Here is a 23,585-nt window from a genome sequence, read left to right as displayed (position 1 = left end):
CGAATCTGCCACGTCTGTGTTTTTCTCACACAACCTCTGTAATAATTCCAGAGCAAATTGCCTACTGTTTTTCAGCAAACTCGGTGAGCCTCAGAGAAAACTAATCCCTTCCGTCTGTGATTGCTGGCGATATTTTTTTTCACAACGTTTCCTTGTGTGTTTTGGCCAAAGTGAATGTGCATGCTTACCGTGTGCATGTTTGATTTGCCTCCCAGCAAAGAAATAAAAAAATAACAATAATAAAATCAAGAGCCAGATCCCGATATTTTTGCTTAAGGTTATCATACCGTCAAAATCTCATACCGGCTCATGCCTAGATTATACTAATGGTAATCAATCCGAATGACTATTCGCAATGGACGCATACAGAGCGCGTGATCTCTGTGACGCCCAGATGTACAAAACAGACCCTCCCACCTCTATAATAAACACGGAGATGTTAGTCCTGTCCGAATTGGGACATGACAATCGCAGAGTGAGGACTAGGCATGGGCCAATTACCTGTTTCAAGGTATACCGCGATTTGAAAATTTAAAAATGAAATGAAATGAAAATTTCAATATTTTTAAATCAAAGAAAAAAATAAACAAATTCTACTGTTCCTAATATTCTGTATGTTGCTCAAAAACAAAATATTGTGTTCAGCGGAAAAACAATTTTTTTTTTACCCAGTTATTTAAAAATAACACATTTTAGAGCTGTAACGACAATACCGTGATACTGTGAAACCATGATATTTTTGCTTAAGGTTATCATACCGTCAAAATCTCATACCGGCTCATGCCTAGATTATACTAATGGTAATCAATCCGAATGACTATTCGCAATGGACGCATACAGAGCGCGTGATCTCTGTGACGCCCAGATGTACAAAACAGACCCTCCCACCTCTATAATAAACACGGAGATGTTAGTCCTGTCCGAATTGGGACATGACAATCGCAGACGTCAGGTGATAAGAATCGAAACTCAAACGTAGTTTAGAAAACTAGTTCCGTCCGAATAGGGCTTTTGAATGTCTAATGAACGTTTAACTTCACAAACTTTGCAAACTTAGTCGGATCCACTTGTGAGATCTTGTGAAGTGTGCATGTGTATCCTGCATGATCGTGTGTTCTCTGTGTGACGGTCGGTCCGTGCGAATGGAATGCGGACAGGAGGAGAGTTCAGCTTGACACGGACACGTGTTCGACAAACTTTAAACTGGTGATTTCAAATTATGCTGCGCTTTATGCGTTTGCCCACTAGGGGTGCTCCGATTGATCCGCTACTGATCACTATCAGCCGATAATCGCTTTGGGATGTTTGATCGGTGGTTTTTAAAAATCTCTTAAACCGATCTAAAGCTGATGATGCGCCTGCTGTGAGAGATTTGGCACGACATGCAGTGGCACTGTCTCAGTCTCTGTCCGGCGCGGATTAAATAATTATAATGCTGAAGGTGAGGTGCAATTCATATTTCTTCATTAAATAACTTCTAAACTAATTTGAAAACTTTCTGTAAGACAATTTCACAAACAGCGCGAGTGAATCACCGCGCGTGCTCTCTTTCTCTCAAAATGCGCAAATGGCTTCAAATCACCACGCATCACGTCTGTCTATAAGTGAGCTGCATGCAGCACAGTTGACACAGGAATTGGCACTTGCTCAATGGAGGGCAGTGTTGTCACTAAACTTTATAAATTGCATTTCTTTTTAATTCTTGCCAGTGTTTAACCATTCAGCGCTCACGCGCTCTCCTGGAGACTGTGCGTTCATGCACACTCGCAGCGCACACACATAACGGCAGGTTCACACATACTCCGTTCGCAGTGCGTAGGCCTGTGCGGTGCGTATTTTTACCTCGCTCATGTTAAAGGGGTCCTATTATGCTCTTTTACAATGTCTTGAATTTGTTTTGGGGGTGTACTAGAACATGCTCTCATGCTTGGTGGTTCGAAAAAACACATTATTTTTTACATAATTTACATTATTACAATGTTTCAGTACTGCCCTGCCCCTTGCCAAAGCAGCAAGTTCCGTCTGCTCCGGTAAAGTTAAGGATGGCGTCAATATTGCCCTATCAATTTGAGCCGGATTCAGACCCAGAGAATATTGAACAAGAGGATCGTGCAGAACCTTTGCACGCACGGATATTGCAAGACATATTAGAGTGGTAACGTTATTGTTGTTGTTTTTTTGGCTAAATCACGTTTTAGATAGGATGTCAACAACCGCTTAAAAATAACTGCATTTACTATTTCAGCCTGGTCTCATGTTTATACGTAGGTATTAATACGTAACATTTACAAGCACAAAACGTACACTTTTGTACGTTTTTATTAATGCTAAAACGTACAATTTAGACGTATTTCAACGTTTAAAATGTACAAATCGCTACGTATTTTTAGCTAAAAAACGTACAAATATTTACGTATCTTTTATATCATTAAGATATTCGTATCAATGCATTTTTATAATGTTATCAATAAGCGATTTAGATTTTTAGACCCCTTAACTTACCTCCATACTTAAACCTACCCATTTTACAGCGAATATGCATTTTTATAATTTTATTAATACGCAATTTAGATTTTTAGACCCCTTAACCTACCCCCAAACCTTAACCTACCCATTTTATAGCGAATATAAAAGGATATAAAACGCTATATTTTTAATGAACAACGCAGCAGCGCCGCATCTAGTGGCTTCAACTGGATAGGTTAACAAAAACATTAAAATGCAATGACACTTACATCGTCATCGCATCTCGTGTGCCACTGGTAAGGTTGCCTCCTTAACGCACACCTAAAATTCGAATGCAACGTTTTTGCATTCGAATGTGGATTTTTATTTTAATTCGAAGAATATTCGAAATTTGAAATTTTTTTTGACAGCCCTACTGACTTAGCAACAGCTGAGTAAAATTGTTTCATCTGAGCATGTGGCAGTTTAAGCATTATCGTATCGCATATCGAATATCGAATATCGCATTTTTCTTCAATATCGCACAGCCCTAATACACACTACACTGACTAAAATTCAGAAAGTGAAAAAGCATAATAGGACCCCTTTAATGGATTTTAAAGCATTCACACTGCACATTAGCAGTCTACAGCAGTGCAGCGATTGATTCCACACCGAGTTTGCTGCACACGCTGAACTAAAGTGACAGTGCATGTTTTACAGTAAATATGTAAATATACAGTAAATATACACCATAAATGCATATAATTAAAGTCTGCTGTGTTTCACAGTCAACACATATGCGTTGTGATTGGCCGAATACGTACCTCAAGCGTGTGACGGACGTGTGCGTGTGACCCTTACCATACTGTGATGCCCTGTCCGGCTGGAGCGACGAGACAAAAACATTAAAACCCATTATAAACGAGGCATTTGTTGCATCCAGTGGGGACATAATTACGGATTATAATGACTTATACTGTCTTTTTACGCGTTGCATCGCGCCGCGTAAACATAAAACCATGTCTGCATTTGTGATCGGAGAAATGACAAACAACAAGCGCTACTTTACACTGCTCAAAACTCGCGTTTGAATCGTCAGTGGCAAATTCTTTATATATAAAAAACTAGGGGTGCGCCGATCCGATATTCAGTATCGGTATCGCTCCCATACTGGCATTTTCTGCTGGATCGGGGTATCAGTCAGACGAGACCGATCCAAATCCGATATAGTGCGTATACTATTGTGTTATTATTAAGCCCCACGAAAGCCACAAAAACATTATAAAGCACCATAAAGTTTTCGTGCACTATATTTCAAGTGTTCTGAAGCTTTTCCATAGTTTAATGTGAGGTACAGATGAATATTTAAGTCAAGTTGATGTAAACTCTTCTCTTCGCAGCGGCTGTCTGTCATCCTCCATTCAGCATTCAAACTGTGTGTCACGTTCGGTTATGACAATCAAGACGATGAAACTCTCTCCAAGATGATTAAATGTTCCTGTAACATAGAAAAGAGTGATGATCGACCTACACATTGAGGTATAGAAATTCTACACTCATTTAAAAAAACTGTGCTGGTATCGGATCGATATCGGTATCGGCAGATACTCAGAATGTTTGGTATCGGATCGGTATCGGTTCTGAAAAAGTAGTATCGAGCCATCCCTATAAAAAACGTACTTACAGTCTGTGTGTCAGAACAGCCGTCATTGTAGTCTACTCTACAAGGATCAGGAAACAGTCCTCCATAAAATGTGCTGCACACATCTGAATATTTGGGTTGAACTGTTCTGGAACAGTGTTGTAAATACAACTTAACCACTGATTTCTAGTCGTGTCCTCTTTTAGAAGGCCAAACAAAGTAGTTTCGCTTTCACAACGAAACACAGCGTCACACACGGCGGCCTTGAGTGAGCGGAGGCCGGTGGGCTTGAGAACGGTGCGGCCGGCGGATTCGACGAAAGAGAGGCCGACGGGCTTGCGGCAACCACATGTGACAACCCCGGGCTGGGATGCATTCACACTACAGCCTCACATGTGAGCCACATACATACTTTTAATAAAGTTAGAAAAATGCCATTACAAAGGTAAAAACAAAATTCCCTATAAATAACTTTGAGTCAAATATCACATCGTAATGGGAAGGATCATTTTTAATCAGAATTTTTAATTACTGATTAGAAGGTGCTCCTAAATTTTTGACCGTGCTCCTAAATTTGTTAAATTAGGAGCACAAGCGCTCCTAAAAAGAAAAGTAAGCGTAGAGCCCTGCATTTAACATAGTTCTGAATTTGATTTTTTTTTTTACTTCAATATTAAACATTTGAAATTTAACACAACTGAATATTTTTATAGACATGTATTTTCAAACAGCAAATTTTTTGTTCTGAAATCTTAGACTGCAAATATCCAGTTTTTAAAAATGCAGCTTCCAGTTTTCAAGATGAAGAGGAAATTCGGAACATCAAAGTCAATATTCTAAAATTCAATATGCAGAAATTCAGATCGTAGAGAAAGTAGGTCAGAGGTAATCCACAGGGAAGAGTAGATACACTGAAAAAAAGTACTTTGAATTTACTTAATTTTAATGTGTACATCGGTCCCACATGATCAGAATGTGTTCAACTGACATAATTGTCCTCTTTTTCTCAATGACTTATTGCTTGCCAAACCAAAATATTTCATTCACGTTAGACTAAAAATAATCATGTTGATTCAAGACGTTATTTGTCATTACTGATTGTCATTACACAAATGCATTGTGTGCTGTTAAAGTGATTTAATTGTGTCAAGGGTACCAACTTGATTTCTTAATGCTAATATTAATCAAAGGTATTATGCAACTCTAAAGCAATTTCATTATGTCTCTGGTACCAGAGTTGTGTAAACCTAACTTGCTTTATTAAATTCTACATGTACTGTAGACATGTTCAAATGTGTGAATACAAAATAAAAATTCTAAAAATGCATGCGGGCATTGACAAAGGCAAAAAGCAAGAGTTGGTACTTCAATTTTATTGTATTGAGTTGTCAAACTTTACAAATTTACAAATGGAGGACTGAGCACAGTTGCCATTAATTGATTACACAGAAGAATAAAGAAAAAACACTTTAAATGCTGCATCAGCAGCATATTCAAACACAAATACATGTATTGTCAAATTGGATTAAGAACAACAAGACATTTATAAACCTACTATCAACTGTTGTCAGTGTCGATTAAGAACAGCAAAGACATTTGTAAAAAAAATATTAACTTTCACAGTAGACTTAAAAGTGCATATACAAAATAGTAAACTATTAGAACAAAGTGCATTCTGAAGAAAAAAACAAAACACTTTTATTGAAGTAATCCAAACACGGCACAAAGTGAATAAGTTAAAATAGAGCAAGAGCTTGTTACAGTTCACTGCCAAGGTTAACCATGCATCTTAAAGGGATAGTTCACCCAGAAATTAAAATTCTGTCATTAATTACTCACCCTTCATGCTGGTCTAGTTGGAGTTACAGATGATGTAATCGGCTCGCGGCTACAGCTCTCTCTCGTAGCAGAAGCGTTTTGTAAATGTTAAAAAGCTTATAAATATATTTTTTTGAATTTGACATAAAAGATGACATACTTTTAATAAAGTTAGAAAAATGCCATTACAAAGGTAAAAACAAAATTCCCTATAAATAACTTTGAGTCAAATATCACCTCGTAATGGGAAGGATCATTTTTAATCAGAATTTTTAATTACTGATTAGAAGGTGCTCCTAAATTTTTGACCGTGCTCCTAAATTTGTTAAATTAGGAGCACAAGCGCTCCTAAAAAGAAAAGTAAGCGTAGAGCCCTGCATTTAACATAGTTCTGAATTTGATTTTTTTTTTTACTTCAATATTAAACATTTGAAATTTAACACAACTGAATATTTTTATAGACATGTATTTTCAAACAGCAAATTTTTTGTTCTGAAATCTTAGACTGCAAATATCCAGTTTTTAAAAATGCAGCTTCCAGTTTTCAAGATGAAGAGGAAATTCGGAACATCAAAGTCAATATTCTAAAATTCAATATGCAGAAATTCAGATCGTAGAGAAAGTAGGTCAGAGGTAATCCACAGGGAAGAGTAGATACACTGAAAAAAAGTACTTTGAATTTACTTAATTTTAATGTGTACATCGGTCCCACATGATCAGAATGTGTTCAACTGACATAATTGTCCTCTTTTTCTCAATGACTTATTGCTTGCCAAACCAAAATATTTCATTCACGTTAGACTAAAAATAATCATGTTGATTCAAGACGTTATTTGTCATTACTGATTGTCATTACACAAATGCATTGTGTGCTGTTAAAGTGATTTAATTGTGTCAAGGGTACCAACTTGATTTCTTAATGCTAATATTAATCAAAGGTATTATGCAACTCTAAAGCAATTTCATTATGTCTCTGGTACCAGAGTTGTGTAAACCTAACTTGCTTTATTAAATTCTACATGTACTGTAGACATGTTCAAATGTGTGAATACAAAATAAAAATTCTAAAAATGCATGCGGGCATTGACAAAGGCAAAAAGCAAGAGTTGGTACTTCAATTTTATTGTATTGAGTTGTCAAACTTTACAAATTTACAAATGGAGGACTGAGCACAGTTGCCATTAATTGATTACACAGAAGAATAAAGAAAAAACACTTTAAATGCTGCATCAGCAGCATATTCAAACACAAATACATAATGTATTGTCAAATTGGATTAAGAACAACAAGACATTTATAAACCTACTATCAACTGTTGTCAGTGTCGATTAAGAACAGCAAAGACATTTGTAAAAAAAATATTAACTTTCACAGTAGACTTAAAAGTGCATATACAAAATAGTAAACTATTAGAACGAACAAAGTGCATTCTGAAGAAAAAAACAAAACACTTTTATTGAAGTAATCCAAACACGGCACAAAGTGAATAAGTTAAAATAGAGCAAGAGCTTGTTACAGTTCACTGCCAAGGTTAGCCATGCATCTTAAAGGGATAGTTCACCCAGAAATGAAAATTCTGTCATTAATTACTCACCCTTCATGTTGTTCCAAACATGTAAGACCTTTGTTCATCTTCGGAACACAAATTAAGGTGTTTTTGATGAAATCCGAGAGCTTTCTGACCCTCCATAGACAGCAATGCAACTGAAATGTTCCCAGACCCAGAAACGTAGTAAGGACTCCGATAAAATAATCCATATGACATCAGTGGTTCAACCGTAATTTTATAAAGCTACGAGAATACTTTTTGTGTGCAAAAACAAAAATAACGACTTTATTCAACAATTCTTCTCCTGCGAGTCACCTTCTGCCTCCATTATGGAGAGTACCACAACGCATGCGCGTGATGCTGGTGACGTAAAACATGCATAAGCTGCACCTTGTTTACGAGCAGAGGAAAGCACGCGTATGCGTCTTGGTACTCTCCATAATGGAGGAAATCAAAAATATCTTAATTTGTTTTGTGAAGATGAACGAAAGTCTTACAGGTTTGGAATGACATGGGGGTGAGTAATTAATGACAGAATTTTCATTTTTGGGTGAACTATCCCTTTAATGCCTTCAAGGACAACACCAAAATCCTCTGGTTCATCAGAAGCATGTTGTTTGAGAATGTAAATCCCAACATTGCTGTCTTCAATGGCCTCATTGATGTAGGCTTCATTTATGCCCTGCACAAAACAAACAAATGTAGGTAAATGTATGGAAATAAGTCCTATTAACAAAGGTTTTTAATTATTTCTGATGTTGAAGATTTATTTGGAATGACCAAATTTATAATGCAACTGTATATTTTGAATTATGTATAACTTAGTCACAAAAATAAAGATTTAGGGCTTTACCAGCAATACAAAAGTAAATTCAAATACGTACCCATATAAAGCTTGAGTGTGTGCGCAAAGATGGACCTATAAAATAATTTTTTTATAATCAGTCAATAATTGAAAGACAACATACAAATTCACAAAGTAAAGATGAACAGACTTGTTTTAATGTTTTGTCATAGGGCAATGAAAACGAAAACAGACTAAATCTAATGTTCAGAACATTTTTTGTTATTAGAGATGGCGAATAAGCCAAATTAGCCAACTAACATGATAACAGGGCTTTTTCGCTGGGTGCATCCAAAAAGGTTCGGTTGGGGAGTTACGGTGGAAACTGCTCACGGCTGCAGCTTTCTCTCGTAGCAGAAGCGTTTTGTGTAGTCGAGTCTGACTGGTTGTTAATAATCGGTTCAATAACAAGTTGAAACCGATGCGACTGCCGCTAACAGAAAGACTATATTGTCAACATTTACTTTTATGAAAAATACCTCCTTTTAAAAAGGCCTACTAACTGTTGGCCACCGGTTGTTGACGCTTAATGATAAACTAGCAGTGTTAAAGTGTTGGTAATTGACAGTTGTAATTGTTATACACTACGAAAACTGTTATATAGTGGAAATATCGCCTATTTGAAAACTAATATAAAACAGTTTGCTGAACTTTTCAGTAAATCGTTGTTCGTCTGAGATGAGGCGACTGCTGGCTCAGCTGCTGAATCTTTCACAGTTTTTGGCGCTCTATTCAATTTCTCCTTTTACGGCAGTTTGTCATCCCTCTCAATGATGCAATACCGCCACCATCTGCTCCGGAGTGCCCCGGTTGTGTCAAAACTCAATTAGATTGATTTCAGTTTTAGATTCAATCAATTTCAATCAATGTGAGAGAAATGTGTACATGCAACACTTAATATGAACAATTGAAATCTACTTGATTAAAGAATGTTCACAAACGAAATATAAATTAATTGTGTTGTACATACATGTTTCATTTTTGTTATTTCAAAGACGTGCTATGTTCATTTTTTTTCCAGTGTAGATGATCTCCGAAAAGTCAAACGAAGCCTTTTGGCCAATTAGTAGTTTTCTGGCGTGAGCGTGCGGTTTAAGGTCTACCTGATCATGAATCGCCCAGAGGTAGCCTAAGTGATTCTTAAACATTTATGGTTTATATACTTATATGTTAGGTTAGCATTCTCAGCAATTTTAGAATATTGAATTTGATGTTCCGAATTTCCTCTTCATCTTGAAAACTTGAAGATGTATTTTTAAAAACTGGATATTTGCAGTCTAAGATTTCAGAACAAAAAAAAATACTGTTTGAAAATACGTCTATAAAACTCTGCCATAAAAATATTCAGTTAAATTTCAAATGTTTAATATTCAAGTTAAAAAAAATCTAATTCAGAACTATGTTAAATGTCACATAATATTCAGTTTTGTTAAATGACACTTGTCAATAATTCAAATTTACACAATACAAATTCAATTAGTTTTGTCATATTATAAGCTCCATACGCCTCCAGCAGCACGGGGGTGTTGGAATGTTCGGAAACAGTATACCGTCGCTCAGCCTTTTCGAACTTCTTTTTACCCCAAACAAAGAACGAAAACGAACTTCGTTTGAAGTATATCAGGGCCTTTACTATGTGTAACTTCTCAGATGTCCCAAGACCCGACAAACGTAGATTTAATCGATCGGGTTCTGCAAAAACAAACGCTGACCAGCAGCAAGCTGATGAACATGTCTGTTGCTGTTTTCTGCATCTGTCGGTGCAGCATGAATTGGCATGAAGTCGCTTAAAATAAAAGTGTTTGCCAAATGCATAAATGTAAATCTAAATGTAAATGGTTGGTTTGGAGTCTAAGAAACTCTGTTACCATGGTTACAGTGTATAAAACTTTTTGATGATGGTAAAACTGAAGGACTGACCTCCTTTAACTCTCATTACATTCATGAGCAATGTAAAAAAAAATGCTCTTTGATGTTAAAGTGTGTAGTCATGTCATTATTAACTGGCAGGCGCTAATAGGGCTATGCTAACCAACAAAACCTTGACCTCTTGGTCAGGATGATTGTCTGAGGGACTTAAGATCATCGTCCGAACGTGGATTCACAGAGTTGCTTTTTAATGGCAGAGAATTAAAAGGACAGTCACACTAGATTTTGAGTTCAGTTCTCTTACATTTATACATTTTGACCCTCAGTTCTGTACCATTAGTGTATCTGGTTTTATGAAATGTATCTTGAATGTTGCCAGCCACATAAGAGTCAGTTTTTTTTTATTCTTAAAGGGGTCATAGGATGCCCATTTTCAACAAGTTGATATGATTCTTTAGGGTCTTAATGAAAAGTCTGTAACATAGTTTGGTTAAAAATTCTCAATGATAGTGTAAAAAACACCTTTTTTTTACCCTTGTCAAAAACAACTCTTTTCAGAGCATGCAGATTTGTAGCATTTTCCTTTAAATGTTAATGAGCTCTGCTGACCCGCCCCTCTCTTCCGAGCCGCTCTCAGAGAGACTGTTTACTTGTTCAGTTTAAACAACTTGTAAAAGTGCATGTAGCATTATATGACCCCTTTAACTAAAACTGTTTAATTAAAATTGTTAATTGAAATATACCTAAAATAAAATATAGGCTAAACATTAGATTTAAAAAAACATTACTGAAACTGTAGTAAATATTAGAGATCCACAATATAATTTTTTTTCCAACAAGATTACAGTGCTTTTATTGTCGCCCGATAAATATGAAAAATCATTTATTGTGTAATAATGTGTATTTTGCCCTTTTAATTTGTATGCGTTTACACATGACTTAGCCTATATTTTAACAGTATCGAAATCACTCACAGAGTAAGTACGTTCACAGAGCCGACATACAATGAAAGAAAAATGCTTAAATATCTGAAGAAATATCAGTAAAACCGATTATCGGCCAATCTCTGATAATATTATATATATAAACAATTGAAACTAAAATTAAAATTAGAACTGAAAATATAACAAAAGCTAATTCAAAATATAAAAAATGCTTAAATATTACTTAATTATTACTAAAATAACACTGATAGGAATCTTATATTGAAGTCATCATGAAATTAAGTTACTTAATAACTTAATATTCCTTAATATTCCTGATCTTATTTCGCAAAAATAAATCCTTGCATGTTATTTCAAAGAAAAAAACATTTGTCTTTCATCAAAATATAACAACATGCTTTGCTTCTGAAATTTCCTCTTTGTCTTATATTTGAATATTTTGTTTCAATATCTGACGTGTAACATCATAATTTGCGTCTTTATAATAATCTATTTGACAAGCTTAAAATGATTAATCTAGATCGTTTGAAGTTTCATGGGAAGCTGGAGTATGTAGGTGGTGTACATTAACATTTTGAATTCATTGTTCTATTGTACTAAGCCACTAACACAGTTGTTAGCATCTGAAATAATATCATATTGTTAAAATCTGCTTCAGTAGATTCAGTAGTGCTGTACTGAATGTGGAAGAGCAGATTTCAGATTTGCTGACAGAATGAGGTGATGTTAGTGATCTCACCACCTGCTGGCTGAGCAGAGGCCTGTGTAATAAAGAGGAAACAGAAGCTGCTTCAAATAGAACTGCTCAGAGTAAATGACCATCATTTACAGAGTTTGCAGGAGACAAGCGAGCGTGTGTGTATCAGCACACATTCACACAAGGTTAGCCTGCCATGGATTGTTTTTAGAAAGCACTAACCATAAGAAAAGATGGTACTGCCAAGGATCTGCATGTGCAGTTTTATTTAGGAGAACCTTAAGTTAAAATAATACATTTACTATAAAAATTGCATTTTCTTCTGTAGAAGATTGCATCCATTGCTTTTATTTTTATCAGGGCATTTAATTGTGAAACTGAATATGCCTAGAAAAGTGTTATCAGCTGTTTCTTTTTAGTAGCACTTACTTTTCTAGCCTTAGGTTGCTTGCAACTATCCAAACTTTTTTGAGACTTTTTTGATGTTGCAGCCATCATGTTCAAAATTACCTTACTTTTTCCTTTAAATTGTACATTTCGTCAGTTTAATCATTTGATGTTTTCTTCTTTTGATATGTTGTATTGTGAATATAATATGGGTTTATGACATTTGCAAATCATTGCATTCTGTTTTTACATTTTACACAGCATCCCACATGTTACACAGCGCACTTTAACAGTAACAACGCTGGCCGAGATTACTTTTTTCTCTCCCTCTATCTTTTTTTTGTTCGTTTATTTTGTTTTCTATTAATGTTTTTTCTCTCATATGTCCTCAGAGATGTTATGAACACAAGCAGTACAGAAATGGACTGAAATTCTGCAAACAGATTCTCTCCAATCCAAAGTTCTCTGAACATGGAGGTAAGAACCCTGCTTGGAAGTGTTCATGACATACAACTACACTCCTATTTCAATTTAATGTGAATAACATGGACCCAAATCGAAATGAATTAACATATTCAAAGTAGGCCTATTGATATTTTAAGCTATATCGCCCAGCCCCAATTCTAAGCAATATTCACTCAAACTAGAGATAGTAAATAAATATCGGTTCTGCATATTGGTTATCGGGCACATAAACGTATCGTATCGGTTATAAAAAAATCAATATCGGTCGATCACTAACTCAAACATGTTCATATCCATTGACAACTGTTAGGAAAATTAGTGACTGGGCTGAATGACTTCTGCCCAGGTTATAATTTAGGTTATAAAAATAGCCAAATATCAGTTTGGCATGTTAACACTACATGAAGACATGCATATTCATATAGTTTTAGACTGCAGTGATATAATCAAGGTAACTAGGAATTGTGTTGTCTTCAACATAAAACTTTCTTGTTTGAAATGTGCAGGCGTTTGATTACTTAGCACATGATAGTTTACAAAGGGTTAATGGGTGAAAAGTAGGTTGTTAGTCGCTTTGGATAAAAGCGTTTGCTAAATAACAACATTTTAATATATTGTAAATGTAAATAACAAAACTAAATTGAAATTTTAAAACAAGCCCCAAATCAAATAAATAAGTAACACAAATAAAATAAATCTCTTCATATAAACAAACTAAGGCTTTGTCTGTGCTCTTTCTATTTAAAATTAGAGGCAACCACTGCATTTTAATCATGATCCAAACAAAGATGCTGCATACATGCAACATGAGCAGTTTTTAATCTAAATTACATTGTATAATTTCGAAATTTGAAGCAAAAACAGAATGGTTTGACTTCAGTTTTGTAAAACTATGCATAAAAATATTTGCATGAAACCGAAACAGCAGATGAGCTAAACGAGACGCAGATTCACTCTCTGCCAGCAGGGGGCGCTTAAAGCGTTTCCTTGGTTTCCGCTGTAAACAGCCTGTACTTATGAACTTTAATATGCATTATACAGAGGCAAGAGGAAAAGAAAAAATACCATCGAAAGACGTAAGTAGTAAGTTCCCCTCAGACATACATTCATATAAGCTCCTACCCCTAATTGAATCGCAATTTGTTTAGCATCTCAACCGATTTGAATCGTCACATATTTAAATCGATTTTGAACCGGCTCGCGGTTAATCGTTACATCCCTAGTGAAAAGTTAAAAGTTATGATCTTTGCAGAGACGCTGGCGATGAAAGGCCTGACCCTAAACTGCCTGGGGAAGAAAGAAGAAGCCTATGAACTTGTCCGCAGAGGTCTCCGAAATGACCTGAAGAGCCACGTCTGTATCCTTGGATATAGAGATTGACACACACGTTTGAAAGCTTTCAGTTTGAAATTTATGCGCGGTAGTATGATAATGGTCCCTGTGTTGGAGCAGTTGGAATGAGTTTATTTCCTCATGTTCACAGCACCAGAATTAACACTTGAGTATTTGTCTTGATTTGAAGCCTGTTGCTGCCGGTGGGGGTGATGGACCCTGGCCAAGATTCCTGCCCTGTGTCTGACTATGATGTGCAGTGACACCATGAACTGCTTAGATAGCCAAACACACAGTGCAGTGTTTCCTCGCTGCCAGACAAATGCTTCACATCCTAGAGGTTCGGGTTTCACAGAGAAAAATACCATGTACTAAATTACTTCATTCATTTATTGGTTGTTTCTTCATAAGACACACTTACCACAGTTTTTGAAATGCTTAAGTTTATTTGAATTTAATTGAAAATGTTTCTCTTCGTGTTAAAGGGTGGGTAGACTGAAGACAGACTGAAATTAGCTTAATACTAAATATTTTCTTGTTATTTTATTAATGTGGATGGCCTTGATGAAAAAAAAACCGTATACAAAAATTTAAGGGGGTCTGAATACTTTCCGTACCCACTGTATAACATAGGGGATCTTTATATTTGGGGGGTCCTTGACTCATCTATTAAAAAAATGGTCTCCGGCCTTGTAAATTTTAGTGATTATCCTGGGCACAGTATTGTACTGTTATCAGCTCTGTAGTGTCTCTGTGAAGTTCCCCTGCTCTCCTTAACGTGACATTTTCAGGCTGGCACGTGTATGGTTTGCTCCAGAGGTCTGACAAGAAGTATGACGAGGCTATTAAGTGCTACAGAAACGCACTGAAATGGGACAAAGACAACTTACAGATCCTTCGAGATCTCTCTCTCCTGCAGATCCAGATGAGAGACCTGGAGGGTTACAGGGTGAGTATGTGTATGAGTATGAGTTTCATTTTATTTGTTAAATTACAGTACTGTTCAGAATTAAAAAAAATAGTTATTTTTTGTGTTCAATACATTTTTTTTGAAAGACATTAATGCTTTTAATCAGCAAGGATTAATTAAATTATTTATCAGGACTTGAATTTCAGCGTGGGTTTGTGGGTATTGTGCATAATTTTACTAATTCCCACAGGTTCCACATTTATTATGCATGAAATTCCTGCAAACATTTATCCACAAAAGCGTGTAAGTTTAATAAGTAAATGAATCCCCACAGATGATCAGAAGTTTCTGTGAGACTGTAATTTCACAAACAGCATGAGTGATTCAGCACTACCGCGTCTTTCTTTTTCAAGAGATGCCAATTTTGTACTTGCATGCTGTTTTCTAAGCTCTCACACCCAAAACGTGCACACACAGAGCCTCCTCTCCAACAGCTCACAAATACTGGATTGAGTTTTTTTTTTTTTTGTGGTTAAACGTTCAGATACACAAAAAATTATGTGAAAATGCCCATCTTGGTGAGTATTCACATAAACCCAGTCGATTATGTCTTAAGCGAACATATTGGATTCGTGCATTCGGTCTTAAAGTGACAGCAGTGCTGTTGTCTGTGTTTATCAAACAAAACAGAGAAAATCACTCACTTCTCTTGACTGAATAACTTTTGTAACTTTAAATGTAAGAATAAATCTGTATTTATTTATAGAGGGAAGACTATCCAGTGTTATTTTACATTTAATTAATTTATTCAATTTCTGTAGTATTTCTGTACCTGAATACTAATTGTAGACCTAGCTGAAAATCTTAAAGGGGTGGTTCACTGGTCTTTTTCCATAATTTACCTTTATTCCATACCGCTCTGTTCCTTCTCTGAGAAATGGGCTGGTCTTTTCCTGTTTTTATGAAGTCCCGCCCTCAGAAATAGGCGATGGGATCTGGTTAGTTAGCTAGCCCAGTGTGCTGTGATTGGCTAAACCGCCTCTAGTGCGTGTCTAAACGTCCCGCCCCTCACCTCAGCGCATGTGCTCCGGTTGTATTGTAAACAATGGCTCTTTAATATCGCTTATCAGTTTGAGCCCGATTGAGAAGCGGAGGATATTATTGAAGAGGATCGTGCAGAACCTGTGCAAACACGGCTTTTAATGGTAGGCCTATGTTTTTTGTTTGTTGTTGTCTCATACTTTTAGATATGCTGTTATTTGTAAATGCTACTGCTTATGTTAGCTTTTAATATACGGTTTTATCCTGATTAAAGCTTTAATACAGTACGGCAACTGCACGCGCGTCCATGTATAACGCTTCTCATAGCTATGTGAAAATAAGTGTATAATTGGAACAGGTGAAACAGTGAGCTGAATGAGAGAGAGAGAAAGAGAGAGATGCAGAGTGTGTGCAGAGCAGGGGGACGTGAGGAACAGGATTGAGAACCGCTGCTTTAGAACATTGATTTTGAAACTTGTGAAAAATCAATGAACGCTAACGTTAAAAAAGTGAAATCGCAATGAACCACCCCTTTAAATCAATGTTATATTTGTATATTTATTCTGCTGTATTTATTTGTGCCATTTCTCATAATTTATTTGCTCTTATCTTATTACTGAATGTTTACTTGTCTTTTTTTAAGTTAGAACAAATTCAATTCAAAGTTTGAAATCAAAATTTCTTGAGTCGTGTGAATCAACGCGTAATTATAGAATTTTTAACAACATAAATACTTTGAGTAAGGAAACGGGTCTAAAAATGTTTCTTGAGCACCAAATCATATTATTATGATTTCTGAAGGATCATGTGACACTGAAAACTGAAATAATGGCTTCTAAAAATTCAGATTTGCCATTACAGAAATAAAATAGAAAACGTTATCTTAATTTGTAATAATATTTCGCTGTTTTACTGTATTTTTCAAATAAATGCAGCCTTGGTGAGAAGATATTTTTTGACCTCAAACAGTTGAACTATAGTGTAAATTTCATTTATTGTAGAATATGCCCTTTAATATGCTCTTTTATATGTAAAATATATTATTTAAAATAAGTTAGTATTAATTGCATTAATGTAATTAATAGCCCCATATTACTGCACAATGTTGAGGTGAAACACTTAGGATGCATGTGTATGTTGAGTCAAATACAGCAGCCGTGACTCAGCAATGTCCATTTCCTGTCTCTTGAGCTTACTTCTCTCTCCTCCTCTCTTGTGTCTTTATTTCTTTGTCTTCTGCGGTATGATAAAGTGGGTGTTTAATGTTTCATACCCTCAGGCTACTCTGATACGACTTTTACCACTGAAATGAAAGCCTTTCATATGTGGGCTTTGTGCAATATGGATCCATTGTTGTTTTCTGTAGTTTTTGAAAGGGATCTAATTTCACCTCTGCATTCAGCAAGAACTTAAACCTTTAAACGTTTTTTAAAGCTTGAACCTTGTAAAAACCTAACACCAGAGAAATCCCTCGTTCTGACTTTATTGACTCTCTTATAGGAGACCCGGTATCAGCTGCTGCAGTTGCGGCCAGCGCAGCGAGCGTCATGGATTGGCTACGCCATTGCATATCACCTCTTAGAGGACTATGAGATGGCTGCCAAAATCATTGAGGAGTTTAGAAAAACACAACAGGTAAATGCAGACATGACGAGATACAGCAAGATTCAAGTTCTTAATTTTGTAGGTTTGTCACAATACCCAAAAGTTAGTAGTTTATGCCAGTACCCCAATTTAAACCCCAATTTTGGAAAGTGAAAAGTATCACTACATGGGTTGTGAAAGATCTTATTTAAAAAAATTTTTTTTTTTTAAATGACTAGACAAATTAAATTAAAACAATGGCTTGTACCAGTCAGAATAAGTATTATTTATACACATTTATAAATTTGTAATAATATTTTTGATGTTTCTTTTCATTTTTCATTTTAATTTGTTTTATTTTGATGTGCATTTGTTATTTTTAGTAGTTTTTAGTTTTTGTTACATAATAATTGTAATAATTTTTATGTATTTACATATTTCTGTCTAGTTTTTTGTTTTAGTAATTTTAGTATTTAATTTAGTATTTCCTTTTATATTTATTTCATTTAGTAACCAAGGCAACATTTCTAATTTAAATTTCTTACCTTATTTCTACTTTATTTTATCAGATTTTTTTCAATTGTTCTAAAATTTTAAATTTAGTTAACAAGTAAAAGAATGTTTAACTCATGCAAGTAAAAAAAAAAAAAAAGACAATATTTTTTTCATCATAATATTGTTTGACTAATACTAAGGACAGACTTTTATCTTATTGTGTTTTGTGTTTATTACATGGGACAGTGGAGATTTGATAGGAAAGTGGAGGGGAATTTTACACTCACATCTGCATTGTATCGAACCACATGCGCTGTTCTCAGAGCATGTAAAAATATCCAATTTAGTATTAAAGTACCTGTACTTTTTACATCCCTATTAGCTTGGAATAGATTTGAAAGAACAGGGGCAGCGGGGTACAGGAGTGGCTAATGAGGTATTGTGAAGACGTCAAACTGCCACTCCAGGTCAACAGGCAACACAATGGCATGCGTTTGTTGTGGCGTCCAAGATAAGACGCTTACTTCCTCTTATTGGTTTCTAGCACAAAGGGAAACTACAAGTCGGCAGGCTAAATAAAAGATTCCTAACTGTTATATAGTGGAATTAGTTTACGCAATAAAACCTTTCTGTATTTGTTTTTTATAATGTTTAGGAATGTTTGATTTTTCAGACGTCCCCTGACAAGGTGGATTATGAATACAGTGAGCTGCTGCTGTATCAGAATGAGGTCTTGAGGGAGGCGGGACTCTTGAGAGAAGCTCTGGAGCATCTCACCACCTACGAGAAACAGATCTGTGATAAACTGGCCGTGGAGGAAACCAAAGGTACATCAGTGCACCTCTTTCTTCCAAGTTTTTCCTAATTTTTTTCTTCTGCTTTTATATTATTTTGTCCATTATGCAGTGTTTCCTATTCACATTTTGCTTGTCTAGCAGATTGACTTCCTGTTTGTGGTGCCCTATGGAAAATTCTCTCTTTTTATTTTCACTCCTCGTGTTGTGGATGTGTAGGGGAGCTGCTGTTGAATCTGGAACGGTTTGAGGAGGCGGCAGATGTGTACAGACGACTACAGGAGAGAAATCCTGAAAACTGGTCTTATTACCATGGCCTGGAAAGAGCCCTCAAGCCTGGTACACATGAAAAATTATTTGTCTGCATATTTTTATCTCATCTTATACACGAACTAGTGAGAGTTTAACAAAACACAGCAATTCTGGTGTTTTTTAGCAAGTACAGAAGAGAAGCTGAAGATCTATGAGGAGGCCTGGGAGAAATACCCTAAAGGCCTCGTACCTCGCAGATTACCACTCAGCTTCCTGTCTGGTAGGCAGTTCTTCCTCTGGTCTAATACATCAGCTTCATCAGTATGTTGAGTGAAATTGTTTCTGTATTGTTCAGGAGATAAGTTTCGGGAGTGTCTGGATAGATATTTAAGGATGAACTTCAGTAAGGGCTGTCCTCCTGTCTTCACCACACTCAGATCTCTCTATCAGGACAAAGAGAAGGTGAGGACAGAATCTAATCACAGAGAACATGCCAACTAGGGTTTACATCCAAATGTGTTTTTCACATTTTGTTTTAATTGCAGGTCTCAATAATTGAAGAATTAGTTGTTGGTTTTGAAACGTCATTACGGAGCTGTCGAATGTTCAGCCCAAACGGTATGTTTTTTTTTTTTTAAAACAATTTAAAGTATTGGGTCATATGAGCAATCAAATTTTTGAAAATAAAATAAAATGTCAATCTGCACTATAACTTGCACAAAACTTTCTCTAGTGCAAAAATACTGTATTGAAATATTGTCGGAGCAGTTGTAACTATGTGAACACCCACATTTATGTGAAAAAGAGTTAAAGGGTTAGTTCACCCAAAAAATGAAATTTCTGTCATTAATTACTCACCCTCATGTCGTTCCAACCCTGTAAGACCTTCGTTCATCTTCGGAACACAAATTACGATATTTGTGATGAAATCCGAGAGCTTTCTGACCCTGCATAGACAGCAATGCAACTTGACACGTTCAAGACACAGAAAGGTAGTAACAACATCGTAAAAATAGTCCATGTGACATCAGTGCTTCAACTGTAATTTTATGAAGCTACGAGAATACTTTTTATGTGCAAAGAAAACAAAAATAACTACTTTATTCAGCAATTTCTTCTCTTTCATGTCAGAATTCGATGTGCATTCAAGACAGTACCATGATGCCAGAATGCAGGTTCCTGCGTCATCAGCACCATACGCATGCGTTGTGGTACTCTTGTGAATGCACGGTGGAGACTGACACGGAAGAGAAGAAATTGTTGAATAAAGTCATTATTTTTGTTTTCTTTGTGCACAAAAATATGTAAAATGTAGAAATAAATATGTAGACATTTTGCCAGACCATTTGTTGTTCCTGGCAGTGTGTAGCACCTTCTGCTCTGTATATCCTTCAGAAGGATCCCAAAATGAGAATTTAGCAGCTAAAATTTGTATTATCAAGCTCCCTGATTTATATCAGACTGGTTTTTACAGTTTAAATCAACATAATGCAGACTTTGCCAAGATGATATTGAAGAACACTTTTATAAACTGTTCTTATTTACAAAGTATTGTTTTTTTATAATGCATGCATATATATCTATCTATCCATCTCCTATTATTATTAATAATAATAACAATTGGATTTTATTTTTTATATATAATTTAATTATAATTATTAATCAAAGAAAGATGTAAGGTTTAAAGGCACACTACTGAAAAAACAGGCTATTTAAATCTAAGAGGATGAGGGTGGAAAATGCTTGTATAAAACTACATTAGTGCAAAGAAGCAAACATTATAAGTGGACATTATGGAGAAATTAATATGATGCTTTTAATGCTGTGGTGAGCCGTCTAATGTGTATCAGTGGATTAGCATTACCTGTTTGGTTCTTTTGATGTTCACATATAGATGATGGCAAGGAGGAGCCGCCCACTACGTTACTCTGGGTTCAGTATTTCCTGGCTCAGCACTATGATCAGATCCGCCAGCACACCATGGCTCTCGAATACATCAACGCTGCCATTGAGAGCACACCTACACTGATAGAGCTCTTCCTCATTAAAGCCAAGATATACAAGGTACAAAATGCATTGCACACAATTACTATTTTGCAGATTTATTCAAATTGCAGTATGCTAATTAAAACGATGATTGCAACGACGTAATTAAAAGAAAATTAGAATAATTAGCTGGGTTCGGTGATTTTATTGTCATATCCTGGCTCCATTGGGTCCCGTTTGTATTTCCTCACTCAGCATGCTGGGAATATCCGGGAAGCAGCTCGTTGGATGGATGAAGCTCAGGCCCTGGACACAGCAGACCGTTTTATTAACTCCAAATGCGCCAAGTACCTGCTTAAAGCAGGTCTGATTAAGGAGGCTGAGGAAATGTGTGCCAAATTCACAAGGGTAAGGGAACTGTGTGCGCACTTTTGAGTACCTAATCTTCTCATAGGTGTTTTGTGTGTAACCGCTTTGTTCCTCTCTCTCAGGAGGGAGCGTCCGCGGTAGAGAATCTGAATGAGATGCAGTGCATGTGGTTCCAGACTGAATGTGCTCTGGCCTATAAATCCATGAAGAAATATGGAGAAGCACTCAAAAAATGCCATGAGATTGAAAGGGTTAGTCGTCTTTGCTTTGTCAATATATTATGGTATTTGTGTGTTGCTTTTACCTCCTCATCTGACTACTTCCTTCTCACATTCGTTTATTACAGCACTTTGTAGAGATAACAGATGACCAGTTTGACTTCCATACATATTGCATGCGGAAGATGACGCTGCGTTCCTATGTGGACCTGCTTAAACTGGAGGACGTGTTACGTATGCACCCATTCTACTTCAAAGCCTCACAAACCGCCATCCTAATCTACCTCAACCTGCATGACAACCCGCTAACGGATGACAGCAAGGAGCTACAGGCTGATACTGGTAATATGGCATAAATCTTTAGAAAACAGTTTCTGTCATGGAATAAAAAAATAAAGGTATTTGCGACTCTTACCCCTCACAGTTTTGACTTTTTTTCCTTGTAGAATTGTGAGGGGGAGAAAAGTCAGAATAGTGAGACAAACAAGACGCAATTAACTTTATTTTTTGTTCTGTGGTGGAAACAACAAAACTAGTGCTGTCAAACGATTAATCGCGATTAATCGCATCCAAAATAAAAGTTTTTGTTTACATAATATATGTATGTGTACTTTTTTTAGTACTTTATTATGTATATGTAAATACACAAACATGCATGTATATATTTCAGAAAAATTTTATTTTTATGTATTAAATATATTTATTTATAATAGAAAATATATGAATATAAATATAGACATGTAAATATTTTCAATTTATATATTATATATGTCTATATATACATAATAAATATACACAACACACACATATTATGCAAACACAAACTTTTATCCTGGAATGCGATTAATCGCAATCAATCGTTTGACAGCACTAAACAAAACAGAATTGCAAGATGTAGACTCAGTATTCAAAGAAACAAAGTCAGATTTTGAGATGTAAAGAGTTTTTGCATTTTTCACAGTTCTGAGAAAAAGGTATTTTCAATTGCGAGAAAACGAGTCTAAATTGTGCGGAGGAGGAAAAAGTTGTAATTACATTTTTTTTATTCCATGCCAGAAATGGGCTTCCATACACTGAAGCAAGTCTGTATATGTTTAAAGTGTGCTTAATGTTGCTTCTGTTTTCCAAACAGGGAACCTGACTGACAAAGAACTGAAGAAGTTAAGGAATAAGCAACGGAGAGCACAGAAGAAAGCACAGCTGGAGGAAGAAAAAAAGAATGCAGAGAAAGAGAAACAGTTAAAGAACCAGAAAAAGAAAAAAGAGGATGATGACGAAGAGATCGGTGGACCTAAAGAGGAACTTATACCAGAGAAACTCGCCAGGGTGTGTGTTTGTTTTAAGAGTAATGTTTGTGAAAGTGGGGAATTCTTTATCTAAAAGGCTTCTAAACAATTCGTCTCTTTAGTAGGAACCCAAAGGGAAATTGGAAGAAACTCAAAGACTTTTATTGTGCTTGGACAAAAATGTTTCTCTTTCTCTTTCATTTTTAAGGTTGAGAACCCATTAGATGAAGCTGTAAAGTTTTTGACACCCTTGAAAAACCTGGTGAAGAATAAGATAGACACACACCTTCTGGCCTTTGAGATCTACTTTAGGAAAGGTATATGCTTTACATCTCCATTTGTACAGTCTAATAATAGTTTTTCTTTTTTGATAATGTTTCTCTTGGATGTATGAAAGAAATTTTCCGTTGCGACTTCCGTTCCATCGCGACTTGAATAGATGCATTTTTTAAATGTTCTTTGTCCTCAATTTCCTCATAGAAAAATTCCTGTTAATGCTACAGTCAGTGAAGAGGGCCTATGCAATAGACCCGGACCACCCTTGGCTTCACCAGTGTTTAGTGCGCTTCTTTAAAGGAGGTGAGTGAACCCAGGTTGCCTCTTGCTCTTAGTTTAGTAGTTTTTATATCAATTGGTCTCTGTCTTATTTGTTGCT

The 23,585-nt window shown here is 35.8% G+C and overlaps 1 protein-coding gene across 1 annotated transcript in view; it reads left to right on the top strand.

The window, feature by feature from the left end:
• LOC107712022 (N-alpha-acetyltransferase 15, NatA auxiliary subunit) overlaps nucleotides 1-23,585 on the top strand; it is a 28,286-nt gene that overhangs the window by 2,198 nt on the left and 2,503 nt on the right. The window contains exons 2-17 of the mRNA XM_016517145.1: nucleotides 12,591-12,675; nucleotides 13,916-14,020; nucleotides 14,787-14,944; nucleotides 17,447-17,581; nucleotides 18,699-18,852; nucleotides 19,039-19,158; nucleotides 19,256-19,351; nucleotides 19,427-19,533; nucleotides 19,617-19,689; nucleotides 20,966-21,135; nucleotides 21,313-21,465; nucleotides 21,549-21,677; nucleotides 21,773-21,986; nucleotides 22,777-22,970; nucleotides 23,139-23,247; nucleotides 23,411-23,509. Of these exons, the coding sequence (XP_016372631.1) occupies nucleotides 12,591-12,675; nucleotides 13,916-14,020; nucleotides 14,787-14,944; nucleotides 17,447-17,581; nucleotides 18,699-18,852; nucleotides 19,039-19,158; nucleotides 19,256-19,351; nucleotides 19,427-19,533; nucleotides 19,617-19,689; nucleotides 20,966-21,135; nucleotides 21,313-21,465; nucleotides 21,549-21,677; nucleotides 21,773-21,986; nucleotides 22,777-22,970; nucleotides 23,139-23,247; nucleotides 23,411-23,509 (2,101 nt within the window). The remainder of the gene's footprint in view (nucleotides 1-12,590; nucleotides 12,676-13,915; nucleotides 14,021-14,786; nucleotides 14,945-17,446; nucleotides 17,582-18,698; nucleotides 18,853-19,038; nucleotides 19,159-19,255; nucleotides 19,352-19,426; nucleotides 19,534-19,616; nucleotides 19,690-20,965; nucleotides 21,136-21,312; nucleotides 21,466-21,548; nucleotides 21,678-21,772; nucleotides 21,987-22,776; nucleotides 22,971-23,138; nucleotides 23,248-23,410; nucleotides 23,510-23,585) is intronic.

The sequence above is a fragment of the Sinocyclocheilus rhinocerous genome, unplaced genomic scaffold, assembly GCF_001515625.1.
Source record: "Sinocyclocheilus rhinocerous isolate Xijiao unplaced genomic scaffold, SAMN03320098_v1.1 scaffold658, whole genome shotgun sequence".
NCBI classification, from domain to species: Eukaryota; Metazoa; Chordata; class Actinopteri; order Cypriniformes; family Cyprinidae; genus Sinocyclocheilus; species Sinocyclocheilus rhinocerous.
This window is presented reverse-complemented; position numbering and strand designations above follow the sequence as displayed.